The sequence below is a fragment of the Sylvia atricapilla genome, chromosome 1 (genome assembly GCF_009819655.1).
Source record: "Sylvia atricapilla isolate bSylAtr1 chromosome 1, bSylAtr1.pri, whole genome shotgun sequence".
NCBI classification, from domain to species: domain Eukaryota; kingdom Metazoa; phylum Chordata; class Aves; order Passeriformes; family Sylviidae; genus Sylvia; species Sylvia atricapilla.
In genome coordinates, this window is record NC_089140.1 from 378021 (window position 1) to 394493 (window position 16473).

General features: G+C 75.2%; 1 protein-coding gene across 1 annotated transcript in view; it reads left to right on the forward strand.

Moving 5' to 3' along the window:
* LOC136375611 (SCO-spondin-like) overlaps positions 1 to 16473 on the forward strand; it is a 29879-nt gene that overhangs the window by 10921 nt on the left and 2485 nt on the right. Inside the window, 28 exon segments of the mRNA XM_066341221.1 lie at positions 413 to 562; positions 703 to 796; positions 1381 to 1781; positions 2605 to 2835; positions 3434 to 4033; positions 4293 to 4375; positions 4861 to 5074; positions 5400 to 5552; positions 5821 to 5961; positions 6037 to 6225; positions 6319 to 6469; positions 6555 to 6714; positions 6794 to 6848; positions 6939 to 7011; positions 7104 to 7258; positions 7453 to 7632; positions 7999 to 8178; positions 8433 to 8555; positions 8833 to 8995; positions 9187 to 9315; positions 9798 to 10876; positions 11431 to 11555; positions 11557 to 11595; positions 12034 to 12368; positions 12479 to 12567; positions 12688 to 13053; positions 13125 to 13343; positions 14034 to 14231. Of these exon segments, the coding sequence (XP_066197318.1) occupies positions 413 to 562; positions 703 to 796; positions 1381 to 1781; positions 2605 to 2835; positions 3434 to 4033; positions 4293 to 4375; positions 4861 to 5074; positions 5400 to 5552; positions 5821 to 5961; positions 6037 to 6225; positions 6319 to 6469; positions 6555 to 6714; positions 6794 to 6848; positions 6939 to 7011; positions 7104 to 7258; positions 7453 to 7632; positions 7999 to 8178; positions 8433 to 8555; positions 8833 to 8995; positions 9187 to 9315; positions 9798 to 10876; positions 11431 to 11555; positions 11557 to 11595; positions 12034 to 12368; positions 12479 to 12567; positions 12688 to 13053; positions 13125 to 13343; positions 14034 to 14231 (6075 nt within the window).

Consider the following 16473-nt stretch of genomic DNA (forward strand, 5'->3'; position numbering starts at 1 on the left):
GGGGGTCCCTTCTTGCCCCTGAGCTGGTGGAGCCGGGGCCGTGCCGTGACTCTGGGGGGGCTCAGGAAGGCGCGGGGGGCGCCCCGGGGCACGGGGGGGTTCGGGCTGAGCCCCGGTGGGATGTGCCAGGGTTGGGGCCCGGGCAGTGGGTCTGGGGGTGCAGGAGCCCCCCAGTGGGGTTATGGAGGGGGAGGAAGGGTCCGGGCTGTGCCCCCCATGGGGCTGTGGGACTGAGGCGGGTGTCAAGACCCCCCTGTGGTGTTCAGGGCTGTTTGGGGGTGTTCAGGGCGGTTTTGGGGGGCAGAGCCGGGTGCCCCGGGGGGCTCAGGGCTGTTTTGGGTGTTCAGGGGGTCCCAGGCTGTGGAGGGGGGGTCCAGCCCCGCCTAAACACCCCCCCCCCCAATCTCCGCAGCCCTGCAGTGCGAGGGGGGGCAGGAGTACAGCCCCTGCGGCCCCCCCTGCCCCCCCACCTGCCGCGACCTCGGCCGGGAGCCCCCCGAGCTCTGCGGGGCCCTGGGGTGCCTCGAGGGCTGCTTCTGCCCCCCCGGGCGGGTCCTGCACGGTGAGGGGGACACAGCGCCCGGGGGGCTGGGGACACGAGAGGTTGGGGGGCTGGGGGAGGGGGGAGGGGAGCTGGGGGGCCGGGAGGGGCTGGGGAGGGGCCGGGGGCTCCCGGTGCCACCCCCGTGTCCCCCCCCGCAGACGGGCTGTGCCTGGAGCCCCCCGCCTGTCCCTGCTTTTGGGACGGCTTCGCCTTCCCGGCCGGGGCCACCGTGACCCAGGGCTGCAGCAACTGGTGAGGCGCTGGTGGATACTGGGAGCCCCGGGACAGCGGGGTGTGGGGACACGGGGATGTGGGGACACGGGGGTGTGGGGACACCGGGGTGTGGGGACACGGGGGTGTGGGGACAGTGGGGTGTGGGGACACGGGGGTGTGGGGACAGCGGGCTGTGGGGACACGGGGCTGTGGGGACACCGGGCTGGGGGGACACCGGGGTGTGGGGACACCGGGCTGTGGGGACACGGGGATGTGGGCACACTGCTGCTCCGGGACACCGGGACACCGGGACACTGGGAGATCAGGACATGGGGACACAGAGACATTGGGGAGATGAGATACTGGGACACTGGGACACTGGGATATTGAGACACGGGGACACTGGGGTACTGGGACACTGGGACACCAGGACATTAGGGCAACAGGACAGGAGACACTGGGGTTTGGGAGTCCGGGGTCCGGTGTCCCTAGACACCAGGACAGCAGCTCCTCAGGGGACAGGGATCCCGGGACACTGACACTGGGACACTGGGACACCGGAGCGCCGGGGCGGGCGGACACGGGGACACGGGACCCCCGTGAGTCCTGTCCCCCGCCCTCAGCACGTGCCTGGAGGGGCGCTGGCAGTGTCCCCCGGCCCCGGCGCCGTGTCCCGCCGCCCCCGGCTGCGCCCCGTGGGAGTTCCGCTGCCGGGCCGGGGGTCTCTGCGTGCCGGGCGCGTGGCTCTGCGACAACGAGGACGACTGCGGGGACGGCTCGGACGAGATGTGCGACCCCCCCTGCGCCCCCCACCAGCCCCGCTGCCCCGGCGGGCGCTGCCTGCCCTGGGGAGCGCGATGCGACGGCGTCACCCACTGCCCCGACGGCTGGGACGAGGCGGGGTGTCCCCCCCAGCCCTGCGCCCCCCCAGAGTTCGCCTGTGCCGGGGGGCGCTGCCTCCCCCCCGGCCGCGTGTGCGACGGGCGGCTCGATTGTCCCCCCGGGGACGACTCGGACGAGGCGGGTGAGTGACCGCGGGGGGCTCCGGGGGTCCTGGGAATGAGGGGGGGCTGGGAATGGGGCAGTTTTGGGGTCCTGGGGAACTAGAGAGCCCTGCAGTCCTTGAGGTCTGTGCCCCACACTGAGGGTCCCTGAGCCCCCGACCCTGGGGGTCTGTGCCCCACACTGAGGGTCCCTGAGCCCCCAACCTTGGGGGTCTGTGCCCCACACTGAGGGTCCCTGTGCCCCCAACCCTGGGGGTCTGTGCCCCACACTGAGGGTCCCTGTGCCCCCAACCCTGGGGGTCTGTGCCCCACACTGAGGGTCCCTGAGCCCCCAACCCTGGGGGTCTGTGCCCCACACTGAGGGTCCCTGAGCCCCCCGACCCTGGGGGTCTGTGCCCCACACTGAGGGTCCCTGAGCCCCCCAACCTTGGGGGTCTGTGCCCCACACTGAGGGTCCCTGAGCCCCAACCCTGGGGGTCTGTGCCCCACAGTGAGAGTCCCTGAGCCCCAACCCTGGGGGTCTGTGCCCCACACTGAGGGTCCCTGAGCCCCCAACCCTGGGGGTCTGTGCCCCACACTGAGGGTCCCTGAGCCCCCAACCCTGGGGGTCTGTGCCCCACACTGAGGGTCCCTGAGCCCCCAACCCTGGGGGTCTGTGCCCCACACTGAGGGTCCCTGAGCCCCCAACCCTGGGGGTCTGTCCCCCCCCTCAGCGGCCTCTGGAGACCCCAGGGGTGGGCGCTGCTCGGGGGTCCCCGAGAAGCAGAGAGCTGTCTGTGCCCCGGGGGTGCCCGCGCCCCACGTCGGGGTGTCGGTGCCCACTTGGGGGTCCTGTCCCCTCAGGCTGCGCCCCCCGCTGCGGCCCGGGGCAGTTCAGGTGCGCGGGGGGCCGCTGTGTCCCCTACCCCCATCGCTGCGACGGCCGCGACGACTGCGGGGACGGCAGCGACGAGAGCGGCTGCTCCTGTCCCGAGGGGCACCTGCCGTGTCCCGGGGGCGACTGCCAGCCCCCCGCCGCGCTCTGCGACGGCCGCCGCCACTGCCCCGACGGCGCCGACGAGGCCAACTGCCCCGGTGAGGGGCGCGGGGGGACCCCCGCTCTGGGAACCGCACCCTGGGACCGACCCCCACTCGGGACCACCCTCACCCCTCTGCCCGGGACCGCCCCGTCTAAAGCCCCCACCCGGGACCGACCCCCACCCGGGACCGACCCCCACCCCTCTGCCCGGGACCACCCCGCCGAGAGCCCCCACCCGGACCGACCCCCACCGGGACCGACCCCCACCCGGGGACCACCCCCACCCCTCTGCCCGGGACCACCCCTCTGCCCCGGGACCGCCCCGCCGAGAGTCCCCACCCGGGACCACCCCTCTGCCCGGGACCGCCCCCACCCGGGACCACCCTCACCCCTCTGCCCCGGGACCGCCCCGCCGAGAGCCCCCACCCGGGACCGACCCCCACTCGGGACCACCCCCACCCCTCTGCCCGGGACCACCCCGCCGAGAGCCCCCACCCGGGACCACCCCTCCGCCCCGGGAGCCCCCGGTCCAGGGCTCCCCCACCCGAGGTCCCCGTACCCGGCACCGCCCCTTTGGGGACCCCCGCCCCGGGACCCCCCTTTGGGCACCATTCCCCCGCGGCGGCCGTGTCACCGCTGTCCCCGTGTCCCCAGCGCGGGCCACCTGCGCCCCCGGCACCGTGCCCTGCCCCGACGGCTCCTGCGTGCCCGAGGTCGCCGTGTGCGACGGCGCCCGCGACTGTCGCGACGGCTGGGACGAGAGTCCGGCGGGGTGCGCGGTGGCGCTGCCGCCCGCGCCGCTGTCACCCGTCACCGCTGTCGCCGCCGCTGTCACCGCCGTCACCGCCGACACCGCCACCGCGGCCACCAGCGCCATCGGCAGCGGCACCGCCGTCGGCAGCGTCGCCAGCGCTGTCACCGTCAGTGACACCGTCGCCGACGTCGTCTCCGGCACCGCCGCTGTCACCGCCGCTGTCGCCGACACTGTCCCCGCCGATGTCGCCGGCGCCGCCAACGCCTCGGCAGCGCCGTGTCCCCCCCGGGCCCTGCGCTGCGACAGCGGCGGCTGCGTCCCGCGGGGGTGGCGCTGCGACGGCGACAGCGACTGTCCCGATGGCAGCGACGAGCGAGGCTGTGACCCCCCGTGCGCCCCCGGCCACCTGCCCTGCGCCCCGGCGTGTGTCCCCCCTCGCCACCTCTGCGACGGCGTCCCCCAGTGTCGCGACAGCGCCGACGAGAGCCCCCAGCTCTGCGGTGAGAGCCCCGCCATCCGCCCCTGGGGACATCTGGGCGGGGGAGGGCTGGGAGTCCCCCCGTGTCGCCTCCTGGGGACCCCGAGGGTTGCGGGGGGGTCTCCGGGGTCCCGTGGGGGGGAACGGGAAACTCAGCGGGGAGGGGACCCCACCCCAAACACAGCCCCCACCCCAAACACAGCCCCCACCTCGGACCCCCGGGGACCCCCTGAGTCCCCCCTGTGCCCTGGGGACCCCTCAGCGCCCTCCTGCCCCCCCAGAGCCCCCCGGCCCCGGGAGCAGCCCCGAGGCTCCCTGCGCAGAGTTCGCCTGCGGGTACGGCGAATGTGCCACCTTCCATCAGGTACCGGGGGACAAGGCGGGGACAAGGCGGGGACAAGGCGGGGACAAGGCGGGGACAAGGGGGACACAAGGGGGACCCTCGCCCGCCCGGGTCACCGCGGGGTCCCGGCCGCGAGCCCCTCCCTGTGCTGCCATGGAGTCCCCGCAGTGTCCCCGACCCCTCCTGCTGTCACCCCCGTGTCCCAGCGTGTCCTCGACCCCTTTCCAGAGACACCCAGGTGTCCCCTGCCCCCTCCCGCTGTCACCTCGATGTTCCCTCCATCATTCCCGCTCTGTCCCCGTGTCCCTCAGTGCCACCCCCGGTATTCCCTGGCACTCCCCGATACCCCCTCCCGGTGTCCCTGACCCCTAACCCCGTCCCGGTGTCACCGCCGTGTCCCACGACCCCCTTTCAGTGCCACTTTAGTGCCCCCAGGCTCCCTCGCGGTGTCACCCCCGTGTCCCCGACGTCCCCCCGCTGTCCCCTCGCCCCCGGTGTCCCCGCAGGTGTGTGACGGGGTGCGGGACTGCGGCTCGGGGGAGGACGAGAGGGGCTGCGGCCTCTGGGGGCCCTGGGGGCCCTGGGGGTCCTGCAGCCGCCCCTGCGGGCCCGGGGGACAGCGCCGCGCGCGGGGATGTCACCAGAGTCACCCCGGGCTGCTGCGGGCGTGCCGGGGCCCGAGCGAGCAGGAGAGAGCCTGCTTCCACCGGGCGTGCCCGGGTGAGCGCGGGGACCGGGCTGGGGGGCCCGGGGGGTTTGGGGGTTTGGGGGGCCCGGGGGGTTTGGGGGACCCCCGAGGGTTTGGGGGGCCGGGGGGTGTCGGGGTCCCCGGGGGCAGGACCCACCCTGACACGGCCACGTCTGCCCAGGCAAGGTGGGGGTGCCTGGGGGGACCCCGGGGCTTGGGGAGGCCGGCGGAGTTGGGGGGTCTCACCTGAGGGGTTTGGGGGTCCCCATGGCTCAGGTTTCCCGAGGGGGAGGCTCAGGAATGCCGCAGTCCGAGGGGTTTGGGGGTCCTGAGCCCCCCGATCTCGTCCCCCCGCAGTGGACGGCGCGTGGGGCCCGTGGGGCCCGTGGTCCGAGTGCCCGGGGGGCTGCGGGGGGCTCCGGCTGCGCAGGAGGGGGTGCCAGCCCCCCCAGAACGGCGGCCGCGCCTGCGAGGAGCTGCCCGGGGGGAGCCCCGGAGCCCTGGAGATGGGTGGGTGCGGGGACCCCGAGGGGCTCGGAGGGTGCGGGGTCCCGTGGGCGGAGGGGGGCTCTGGGGACAGGGGCCCCGTGGGGTGGGGGGTCCCGGTGGGTCCCGGTGGGTTCCGGGGGGCGCTGGGTGGGTGCGGGGCTCCGCGGGACGGGGGGCTCCCGGGGGGACCGGGGGGCTCGTGGCCGGGTCCCGGTGGGATGGGTTCAGGGTGGGGGGCTCTGGGGGGCTGCTGGGGCAGGGGGTGTCGGTGTGTGACCCCTGCCCCCAGCCCCCTGCGCCCCGGGGGGCTGCCCCAACGCCTCGGAGTGCCCGGGGGGGCTGCGCCCGCTGCCCTGCGCCCCCTGCCCCGCCTCCTGCGCCGAGCTGGCGGCCGCCGTGCCCTGCCCGCGACCCCCGCCCTGTCGCCCAGGTGAGGGGACACCGGGGGGGCTGCGGGGGGCTCCCCAATGCCGGGGGCGCCCCCTGACCCCCCGCGCCCCCCCAGGGTGCTGGTGCCCGGCGGGGCGGGTGCTGGACGCCCCCGAGCCCGCGGGCTGCGTGCGGCCGGGGCAGTGCCCGTGCCGGGCCGGGGGCCGCCGGTACCCGCCGGGAGCGCCCGTGCCGCTCGGTTGTCGCCTCTGCACGTGCCTCGAGGGCCGCCTGCGACACTGCCGCCCCCACCCCGGCTGCTCAGGTGGGTCCCGGCGCCGCGGGGTCCCCGGTGCCCGCGCACCGCCCGGGGCTCCCCCGGTGCCCGCCGTCCCGAGTGACGCCGCGTCCCCCACAGTGGACTGCGGGTGGTCGCCGTGGTCGCCGTGGGGCGCGTGCGCGGGGCCCTGCGGGACCCCCGGAGTGCAGTGGTCCTTCCGCAGCCCCTCGAACCCGGCGCGGCGCGGGGCGGGCCGCCACTGCCGCGGCATCTACCGCAAGGCGCGACGGTCAGCGGGGCGCGGGGGCGGCGGGGGGCGGCGGGGGGCTCCCAGCCTCCGCGGGGGTGTCACGGTGTCGCGGTGCCGCCCGCAGCTGCCGCACGGAGCCCTGCCGCCGCTGCCGGGAGCGGGGCCGGTGGCGCGTCCCCGGCGAGCGCTGGCGCGGGGGCCCGTGCCGGGTGTGCCAGTGCCTGCCCGGCGGGGCCGTCCGCTGTGTCCCCTACTGTCCCCTCCGCCGCTCCGGCTGTCCCCAGGTGAGCGGGGGCCGCGGGGAGGGGCCGGGAGGAGCCGCGGGTGACGGTGACGGTGACGGTGACGCTCCGCTGTCCCCAGGGCCAGGTGCTGCGGGAAGGTGACGGCGGCTCCTGCTGCAGCTGCGGCCCCGCGGGTGAGCGGGGGGTCCCCAGGGGTCCCCAGGGGAGGTGGGGGTGCCCCCGTCCCCTCGTGCCCGTCACCGCCCTGTCCGTCCCCGCTGCAGGTGACAACGCCACGGCCACCCCCGGCGGGATGACGACAGCGCTGTCCCCGGCCGAGACCCCCGGCAGCGCCGGGTACGGGAGGGGCGAGGAGGAGCACCGCCTTTGGGGCTGCCCAGAGCCGGGGGGCGCCGGGGTCACCCCTGTCCCTCGCTCTGTCCCCCCAGGCCCCCGCCCTCAGGGTGGCCCAGAAGCGCCGAGACCACCCCGGAGCGACCCAGAACCGCGCCCCCGCCCGGGGACACCCCGAGACCCCCCCGAGGCTCCGAGCCCCCCCAGCTCCGCCCGTTGTCCCCGCTGTCCCCCACGGGGGTCCCCCCAGGTGAGGGGAGGAGAAGCCCCCCCAGAGCGGCCCCGGGATTGGGGTGTCCGGGGACGGGGTTCGGGGCCCTGCAGCAGCCCCCCAGGGCCGGGGGGTCGCTGAGGGGGGCTCCGGGGCACACCGGGCTTGGGGGGCGCAGGGGTGTGTCCCCAACACACGGGGGTCACCCTGCCCCTCTCCCCCCGTGTCCCCAGGCTGCGCCCCCCCGCCCTGGGGGCCGTGGGGGTCGTGCAGCCGCTCCTGCGGGGTGGGGGTCGCTCTGCGGCGCCGGAGGGAGACCCCGCCCCAGGGGGGCTGCGCCCACGCCCCCGACACCGACCCCGACCCCGAGCCCGACCCCGACACCCGCGTCTGCTTCCTGCGAGCCTGCCCAGGTACCCCGAACCGGGACTCCCCCGCGGGGCTGGAACCGCCCAGGCGGGGACCCCCGGTATGGGGTGGGACCCTCGGTATGGGGTGGGACCCCCGGGGTCTGTGAGGGGTGACACCAACCCCCGAGTCTCGGCTGGGACCCCCAGAGTCTGGGGACCTCCGCAGTGATGGGACCCCCCCGCCCAGGCTGAGGGGACCCTCGGGGTGCGGGGGCTCGGGGGGTTGGAGCCCCCCAGTGCGGGGGTCTCGGGGCCCACTCGGGGCTTCTGGGGGGTCCCCAAGGGGGGGCTCTGGGTTAGGGGGTGCCGGGTGTGGCTCTGGGGCGGAGGGGGTGTGCTGACCCCCCTGACCGCCCCGTGCCCCCCCAGTGGCGGGCGGCTGGGCGCCCTGGGGGTCCTGGAGCCGCTGCGACGCCCCGTGCGGGGGGGGACAGCGGAGCCGCCGCCGCAGCTGCAGCGACCCCCCGCCAAAAAACGGGGGGCGGCCGTGCGAGGGAGGGGCGCTGCAGAGCCGACCCTGCAACCTGCGGCCTTGTGGGGACGGCCCAGGTACGGGGGGCACGGGGGGCTGGGGAGACCCCCGACCCTGTTCCCCCATCCCTAAGCACCAACAATGCCCCTCCTGAATCCCCCGAGCCCCAAACCCCCCCAAAATCCTCTAAACCCCCCGCCCCCCGATCCCTGACCGCTCCAGTCGCCTCCCCCACCCCTGACCCCCTGCCCCGCCCCCCCAAATTTCCCCAGCCCCCCAAACCTCCCCCGAGCCCCCCTTTCCCCCCGCTGACCTCCCCATGTCCCCCCAGCCTGCCCCCCCCAGATGCTGCTGGTGCCCCCGGGGGGGTGCGCGGATCTGGGGGTGTCCCCGTGTCCCCCCACCTGCGCGGACCTGAGTGGGAACAGCTCGTGCCCGGGGACCTGCGAGGAAGGTCAGGGGAGCAGGGGAAGGGTTTGGGGACACGGGGGGTCTTGGGAGGGTCCCAGGAGGGTCTGGGGGGGATTTGGGGGGCACAGGGGGATTTGGGGTGTTTGGGAGCTTGGAAGGGCGTGGAGAGGAGTGAGGGGGACTTGGGAGTCTTGGGGGGAACTTCGGGAGGGTTTGGGAACGTGCGGGGGGCGCGGGGGGGTCTGGGGGGTGGGCAGGATTTAGGGGGCCTTGGGAGGGGTACCGGGGCTGAGACCCCTCTGAACGCCCCCCACCCCCAGGCTGCCGCTGCCGGCCCGGGCTGGTCCTGCAGGGGAGCGGCTGCATCGAGCCCGGGTACCCCCAAACCCTGCTGTACCCCAAAACCCCGCTGTGCCCCAAAACCCCGCTGTACCCCAAAACCCTCCTGTACCCCAAAACCCTGCTGTACCCCAAAACCCCACTGTACTCCAACCCCCATAACCCAGACACCATTGGACCCCAAATCCCACCCGTACCGTGAAACCCGCTACACCCCAAACCCGCCTGTACCCCAAACCCGGGGCTGGGCGTCCCCCAAAAAATGGGCCCCCCTGAACATTGAGGGGCTTTTCGGGGCTCTCCGGGATTTGGAGTGACCCCCCTTTTCTCTCCAGCGCCTGTGGGGGCCCCGCGGGGGTGTTGGGGGACCCCGGGAATCAGGGCCCCCCTGAATCCTGCGGGTGGTCGCGCTGGACCCCCTGGACCGGCTGTGACTGCAGCCCCGGGACCCGGCAGCGCTTCAGGTGAGGGGCTGCCCCATAGCGGGGTCGTGCCCCATAGCGGGGTCCTGTCCCGTAACGGGGGGTTCTGCCCCATAGCGGGGAGTCCTGATTCATAGCGGGGTCTGCCCCATAATGGGGGTCTGCCCCATAACGGGGTCCTGCCCCATAACGGGGGTCTGCCCCATAGCGGGGAGTCCTGACTCATAACGGGGTCCAGCCCCATAGCGGGGTCCTGCCCCATAACGGGATCCTGCCCCATAACGCCGGTCCTGCCCCATAACGGGGTCCTGCCCCATAACGGGGGTCCTGCCCCATAGCAGGGGTCCTGCCCCATAGCGGGGTCCTGCCCCATAGCGGGGTCCTGCCCCATAACGGAGGGTCCTGACTCATAACGGGGGGTCTGCCCCATAACGGGGGTCTGCCCCATTACGAGGGTCCTGCCCCATTACGAGGGTCCTGCCCCATAACGGGGTCCTGCCCCATAACGGGGTCCTGCCCCATAGCGGGGTCCTGCCCCATAACGGGGTCCTGCCCCATAACCGAGGGGTCCTGCCCCATAACGGGGATCTGCCCCATAGCAGGGTCCCGCCCCATAACGGGGTCCTGCCCCACTGCCCGCAGGTCTCCCACCAACCCGGCGGCGGCGGCGGGCGGTGCCCCGTGCACCGGGAGCCCCCGGGAGGTTCGGGGCTGTGCCGAGCTCTGCGGGCCCGGTACGTGCCGGGATCCCCCCGAGTTCCCCGGGATCCCCCCGAGTCCCCCGGGAGCCCCCCGAGTCCCCCGGGAGCCCCGAGCGCCGCCCCTCGAGCGCCTCGTGTCCGTGTGTCCGCAGGGGCCGGCAGCGCGGGGCCACCCGCGGCCACCGCGGCGCCCTGGGGCCCGCCGTGGGCCACCGACACCCCCGAGTCCCCGGCGTCGCCCTGGGCCCTGGAGCCGACGTGGGGCACGGGGGCGCCGTGGGTCCCGGAGTCCCCGGGGGTGCCGGTGTCACCGCGGATCACCGAGTCCCCGGCGGTGCCGGTGTCACTGCAGAGCACCGAGTCCCCGGGGGTGCCGGTGTCACCGCGGATCACTGAGTCCCCGGAGGTGCCGGTGTCACTGCAGAGCACCGAGTCCCCGGGGGTGCCGGTGTCACCGTGGGTCCCGGAGTCCCCGGCGGTGCCGGTGTCGCTGCAGAGCACGGAGTCCCCGGCGGTGCCGGTGTCACCGCGGAGCACCGAGTCCCCGGAGGTGCCGGTGTCACCGTGGATCACCGAGTCCCCGGGGGTGCCGGTGTCACCGCGGAGCACCGAGTCCCCGGGGGTGCCGGTGTCACCGCGGATCACCGAGTCCCCGGGGGTGCCGGTGTCACCACGGAGCACGGAGTCCCCGGAGGTGCCGGTGTCACCGCGGATCACGGAGCCCGCCCTGTCCCCCGCGCCGCCGGTGGCCGCCCGTGGCCGGTGGTCGCCGTGGGGGCCCTGGGGCGGCTGCAGCGCTCCGTGCGGCGGGGGCGAGCGCTGGCGCCGCCGGGGCTGCGGGACCCCGCCGTGCCCGGGACCGGCGCTGCAGAGCCAGAGCTGCCACAGCCACGTGTGTCGCGGTGAGTGCGACAGGGACACCCCGACACAGGCACCGCGACAGGGACACCCCGACACGGGGACCCTCATCCAGTCACCTGACCCAAAGACCCCTGCCCGGAGATGGCACCCAGAGACCTTCCCCAAGAGACGGCCCCCAGAGCCCCCGAGCACAGCCCCGCCCTGTCCCCAGCCCTGCCCCAGGGACCCCCCAGCGCCCCCCAGCGCTGCCCCCCATCCCCGGGCCCTGTTAGGGGGCAGAGCCGGGTGCCCCGCGGTGCTCAGGGCGGTTTTGGGGGGCAGAGCCGGGTGCCCCGGGGTGCTCGGGGCTGTTTTGGGGTGCTCAGGGCTGTTTTGGGGGGCAGTGCCGGGTGCCCCGGGGGGCTCAGGGCTGTTTTGGGGGGCAGTGCCGGGTGCCCCGGGGTGCTCAGGGCTGTTTGGGGGTGTTCAGGGCTGTTTTGGGGGATGGAGCCGGGTGCCCCGGGGTGCTCGGGGCTGTTTTGGGGGTGCTCAGGGCTGTTTTGGGGGGCAGTGCCGGGTGCCCCCAGGTACTGAGCGCTTTTCGGGGGGGGTGCAGAGGCCGGGTGTCCCCCCGGCCGGACCTTCCGCGAGTGCGGGGGGGGCTCCGGGTGCCCCCGGAGCTGCGCCCACCTCGGGGGGGCCGTGGGGTGTGCGGGGGGGTGCCAGGAGGGCTGTCACTGCCCCCCCCGGGACCTTCCTGCACCGCCACACCTGCCTGCAGGTGAGACCCCCGGGAGAGCCCCCACGGGTGCTGCCCCACAATCCTGGGGTTGGAGTGGCGGGGTTTAGGGTCCGCAGATCCACGGGTGGCTGGTTGGGGGTCCCGGGCTGGGAGTTCCCGGTTTGTGGGGGTGTCCTGGGGGTGGGGGCTCCCTGGGCCGTGGGGGGTCCATGGGTTTCCCTGGGGGGTGGTGGTCCCTGGGTGGGGGGGTCCCAGGTTGTGGCAGGGATCGGGAGGGGGGGGAGAGGGTCCCCCGGTCTGTGAGTGACCCCTGGGGCGGCGGGGTGTCCCCGAGGTGTTTTTATGGGGTGGTGGGTGCCCCATGGGTGCCCCCCAGGATGGTGGGTACCCTCTGGGGCCCCCCGGGTCTGTGGTGTGCGCTGTTCTGGGGTCCCTGAGTCTGGGGGTGCCCCCGGGCGCCCCCCACCCCCGGCTCAGCCCCAGCAGTGCCCCTGCTCGGTGCCGGCCGCGCTGCTGCGGGGGGCCACGGCCGGGACCCCCCCCGGGACCTCCACCGGGACCACCCCCGGGACCCCCACCGGGACCACCACCGGGACCCCCACCGGGACCCCCACCGGGACCACCACCGGGACCCCCACCGGGACCCCCATCGGGACCCCCCCCGGGACCTCCACCGGGACCCCCACCGGGACCCCCACCGGGACCACCACCGGGACCCCCACCGGCCCGGAGCCCTCGGAGAACCCCCCCGGGGACCCCCCGATCCTGGAGCTGCCGCCGGGCGGGACCCTGCGCCTGGGCTGCGGCCGCTGGTGAGGAGGGGACACCCGGGGGCTCCCCCGCCACCCCGGGGTGCTTCCCCGGACCCTTCCCCACCACCCCCCGCCGCCCCCCGCCCCACTGATGCCCCTTCGCTCCGCAGCACGTGTCTGTGGGGCCGCCTGCGCTGCGCCCCCGCCTGCAACGGGACCCCCGAGGAGACGCCGACCTGCCCCGGGCCCCCCTGCGCCGGTGGGTCACGGCCCCACGGCCCCGGCCCCACACACGGGGGTCCCAGCCCCTCCTGCGGGGGTCCCAGCCCCCCCGCTGATGGGGTCCCGGCGGTGTCACCCGCTGTTTCTGCCCCCACAGCGGATCTCGGCCCCACAGCGACTCTCAGCCCCACAGCAGAGCCCAGCCCCACAGCTGATCTCAGCCCCACAGCAGAGTTCAGCCCCACAGCGGATCTCAGCCCCACAGCAGAGCCCGGCCCCACAGCGGATCTCAGCCCTACAGAGGAGCCCGGCCCCACAGCGGATCTCGGCCCCACAGCGACTCTCAGCCCCACAGCAGAGCCCAGCCCCACAGCAGAGCCCGGCCCCACGGCGGATCTCGGCCCCACAGCGGATCTGGGCCCCACAGCAGAGCCCGGCCCCACAGCAGAGCCCGGCCCCACAGCAGAGCCCGGCCCCACAGCGGATCTGGGCCCCACAGCGGATCTGGGCCCCACAGCCCCAGGTGAGGGTCCCCAGCCCCTGTGCCGCCCATCCCGGGGGTCTCCCCGCCCCACTGACGGACCCTTCCCGCAGGGCCCGAGGAGGAGGCCGGCGGCTCCCCGGTGGTCCCGGTGGTCCCGTGGGGTCCCTGGGGTCCCTGGGGGCCGTGGGGGCCGTGGGGGCCCTGCACCCAAACCTGCACCCGGCCCGAGAGCCCCGCCAGCCGGAGCCGCCGCCGGGACTGCCCGGGGGGCAACTGCGGGGCTGGGGGCGGCAGCCAGACACGGCCCTGCAACCTGCCCCACTGCCAGGGTACGGACATGGGGGTCCCGGGGGGCTATACAACCTGCCCCACTGCCGGGGGACCGACATGGGGGTCCCGGGGGTCCCTACAACCTGCCCCACTGCCGGGGGACCGACATGGGGGTCCCGGGGGGCTATACAACCTGCCCCACTGCCGGGGGACCGACATGGGGGTCCCGGGGGTCCCTACAACCTGCCCCACTGCCGGGGGACCGACATGGGGGTCCCGGGGGGCTATACAACCTGCCCCACTGCCGGGGGACCGAGACTGGGGGGTCCCGGGGGGCTATACAACCTGCCCCACTGCCGGGGGACCGACATGGGGGTCCCGGGGGTCCCGGGGGGCTATACAACCTGCCCCACTGCCGGGGAACCAAAATGGGGGTCCCGGGGGTCCCTACAACCTGCCCCACTGCCGGGGGACCGAGATTGGGGGTCTTTGGGGTCCCTACAACCTGCCCCACTGCCGGGGGACCGACATGGGGGTCCCGGGGGTCCCGGGGGTTCCTGCAACCTGCCCCACTGTCGGGGGACCGAGATTTGGGGTCCCTCCAACCTGCCCCACTGCCGGGGGACCGAGGTTTGGGGGGCTCTGGGGGTCCCGTTCCCCTGCGGGGGGGATCCGGGGGGTCTCTGCCCCACTGCGGGAGGGTCGTGGGGCGCTGTGGGGGTCCCACTGACGCTGGGCTCCCCCCGCAGCGCCCCCCTGCCTGACGCCGCCCTGTCGGTGCCAGTGGAGCCCCTGGGGGCGCTGGGGGTCCTGCTCGCGGCCCTGCGGCGGGGGGCAGCAGCGGCGGCTCCGGGCCTTCAGCCCCCCGAGCCCCGGCGGCCCCTGGTGCCCCCGGATCCGGGGCGGCCACGAGCAGCGGCGGCCGTGCGGGGTGACGGCGTGTCGGGGTGCGGGGGGCTCCGGGGGCCATGGGGGGGACACTGATATCGGGGGGCTCCGGGGGCCATGGGGGGGACACTGATATCGGGGGCCCATGGGGGGGACACTGATATCGGGGGGCCATGGGGGGCTGAGGGGGGACACTGATATCGGGGGGCTCCGGGGGCCATGGGGGGGACACTGATATCGGGGGGCCATGGGGGGCTGAGGGGGGACACTGATATCGGGGGGCTCCGGGGGCCATGGGGGGGACACTGATATCGGGGGGCTCCGGGGGCCATGGGGGGGACACTGATATAGGGGGGCTCCGGGGGCCATGGGGGGCTGGGGGGACACTGATATCGGGGGGCTCCGGGGGCCATGGGGGGGGGACACTGATATCGGGGGGCTCCGGGGGCCATGGGGGGGACACTGATATCGGGGGCCATGGGGGGCTGAGGGGGGACACTGATATCGGGGGGCTCCGGGGGCCATGGGGGGCTGGGGGGGGACACTGATATCGGGGGGCTCCGGGGGGCCATGGGGGGGACACTGATATCGGGGGGCTCCGGGGGCCATGGGGGGGACACTGATATCGGGGGGCTCCGGGGGCCATGGGGGGGACACTGATATCGGGGGGCTCCGGGGGCCATGGGGGGGACACTGATATCGGGGGGCTCCGGGGGCCATGGGGGGGACACTGATATCGGGGGGCTCCGGGGGCCATGGGGGGGACACTGATATCGGGGGGCTCCGGGGGCCATGGGGGGGGACACTGATATCGGGGGGCCATGGGGGGCTGGGGGGGACACTGATATCGGGGGGCTCCGGGGGCCGTGGGGGGGACACTGATATCGGGGGGCTCCGGGGGCCATGGGGGGGGACACTGATATCGGGGGGCTCCGGGGGCCATGGGGGGGACACTGATATCGGGGGGCTCCGGGGGCCATGGGGGGACACTGATATCGGGGGGCTCCGGGGGCCGTGGGGGGGACACTGATATCGGGGGGCTCCGGGGGCCATGGGGGGGGACACTGATATCGGGGGGCCATGGGGGGCTGGGGGGGGACACTGATATCGGGGGGCTCCGGGGGCCATGGGGGGGGACACTGATATCGGGGGGCTCCGGGGCCATGGGGGGGACACTGATATCGGGGGGCTCCGGGGGGCCATGGGGGGGGACACTGATATCGGGGGGGCTGGGGGGGGGGGGACACTGATATCGGGGGGCTCCGGGGGCCATGGGGGGGACACTGATATCGGGGGGCCATGGGGGGCTGGGGGGACACTGATATCGGGGGGCTCCGGGGGCCGTGGGGGGGACACTGATATCGGGGGCTCCGGGGGCCATGGGGGGGGACACTGATATCGGGGGGCTCCGGGGGCCATGGGGGGGACACTGATATCGGGGGGCTCCGGGGGCCATGGGGGGGACACTGATATCGGGGGGCTCCGGGGGCCGTGGGGGGGACACTGATATCGGGGGGCTCCGGGGGCCATGGGGGGGGACACTGATATCGGGGGGCCATGGGGGGCTGGGGGGGACACTGATATCGGGGGGCTCCGGGGGGCCATGGGGGGGGACACTGATATCGGGGGGCTCCGGGGGCCATGGGGGGGACACTGATATCGGGGGGCTCCGGGGGGCCATGGGGGGGACACTGATATCGGGGGGGCTGGGGGGGGGGGGGACACTGATATCGGGGGGCTTCCGGGGGCCATGGGGGGGGGGGACACTGATATAGGGGGGGCTGGGGGGGGGGGGACACTGATATCGGGGGGGTCCGGGGGCCATGGGGGGGACACTGATATCGGGGGGCCATGGGGGGCTGGGGGGACATGATACGGGGGCTCGGGCCGTGGGGGGGACACTGATATCGGGGGGCTCGGGGGCCGGGGGGGGACACTGATATCGGGGGGTCGGGGGCCATGGGGGGGACAGTATCGGGGGGCTCCGGGGGCCCATGGGGGGGACACTGATATCGGGGGGCTCCGGGGGGCAGTGGGGGGGACACTATATCGGGGGGCTCCGGGGGCCATGGGGGGGGACACTGATATCGGGGGGCCATCGGGGGCTGGGGGGGACACTGATATAGGGGGGCCGGGGGGCTAGGGGGGGACACGATATCGGGGGGCTCGGGGGACCTGGGGGGGACAATGTATCGGGGGGCTCCGGGGGGCCATGGGGGGGACACTCGATATCGGGGGGGGTGGGGGGGGGAACACTGATATCGGGGGGCTGCCGGGGGGGCCAGGGGGGGACATGATATC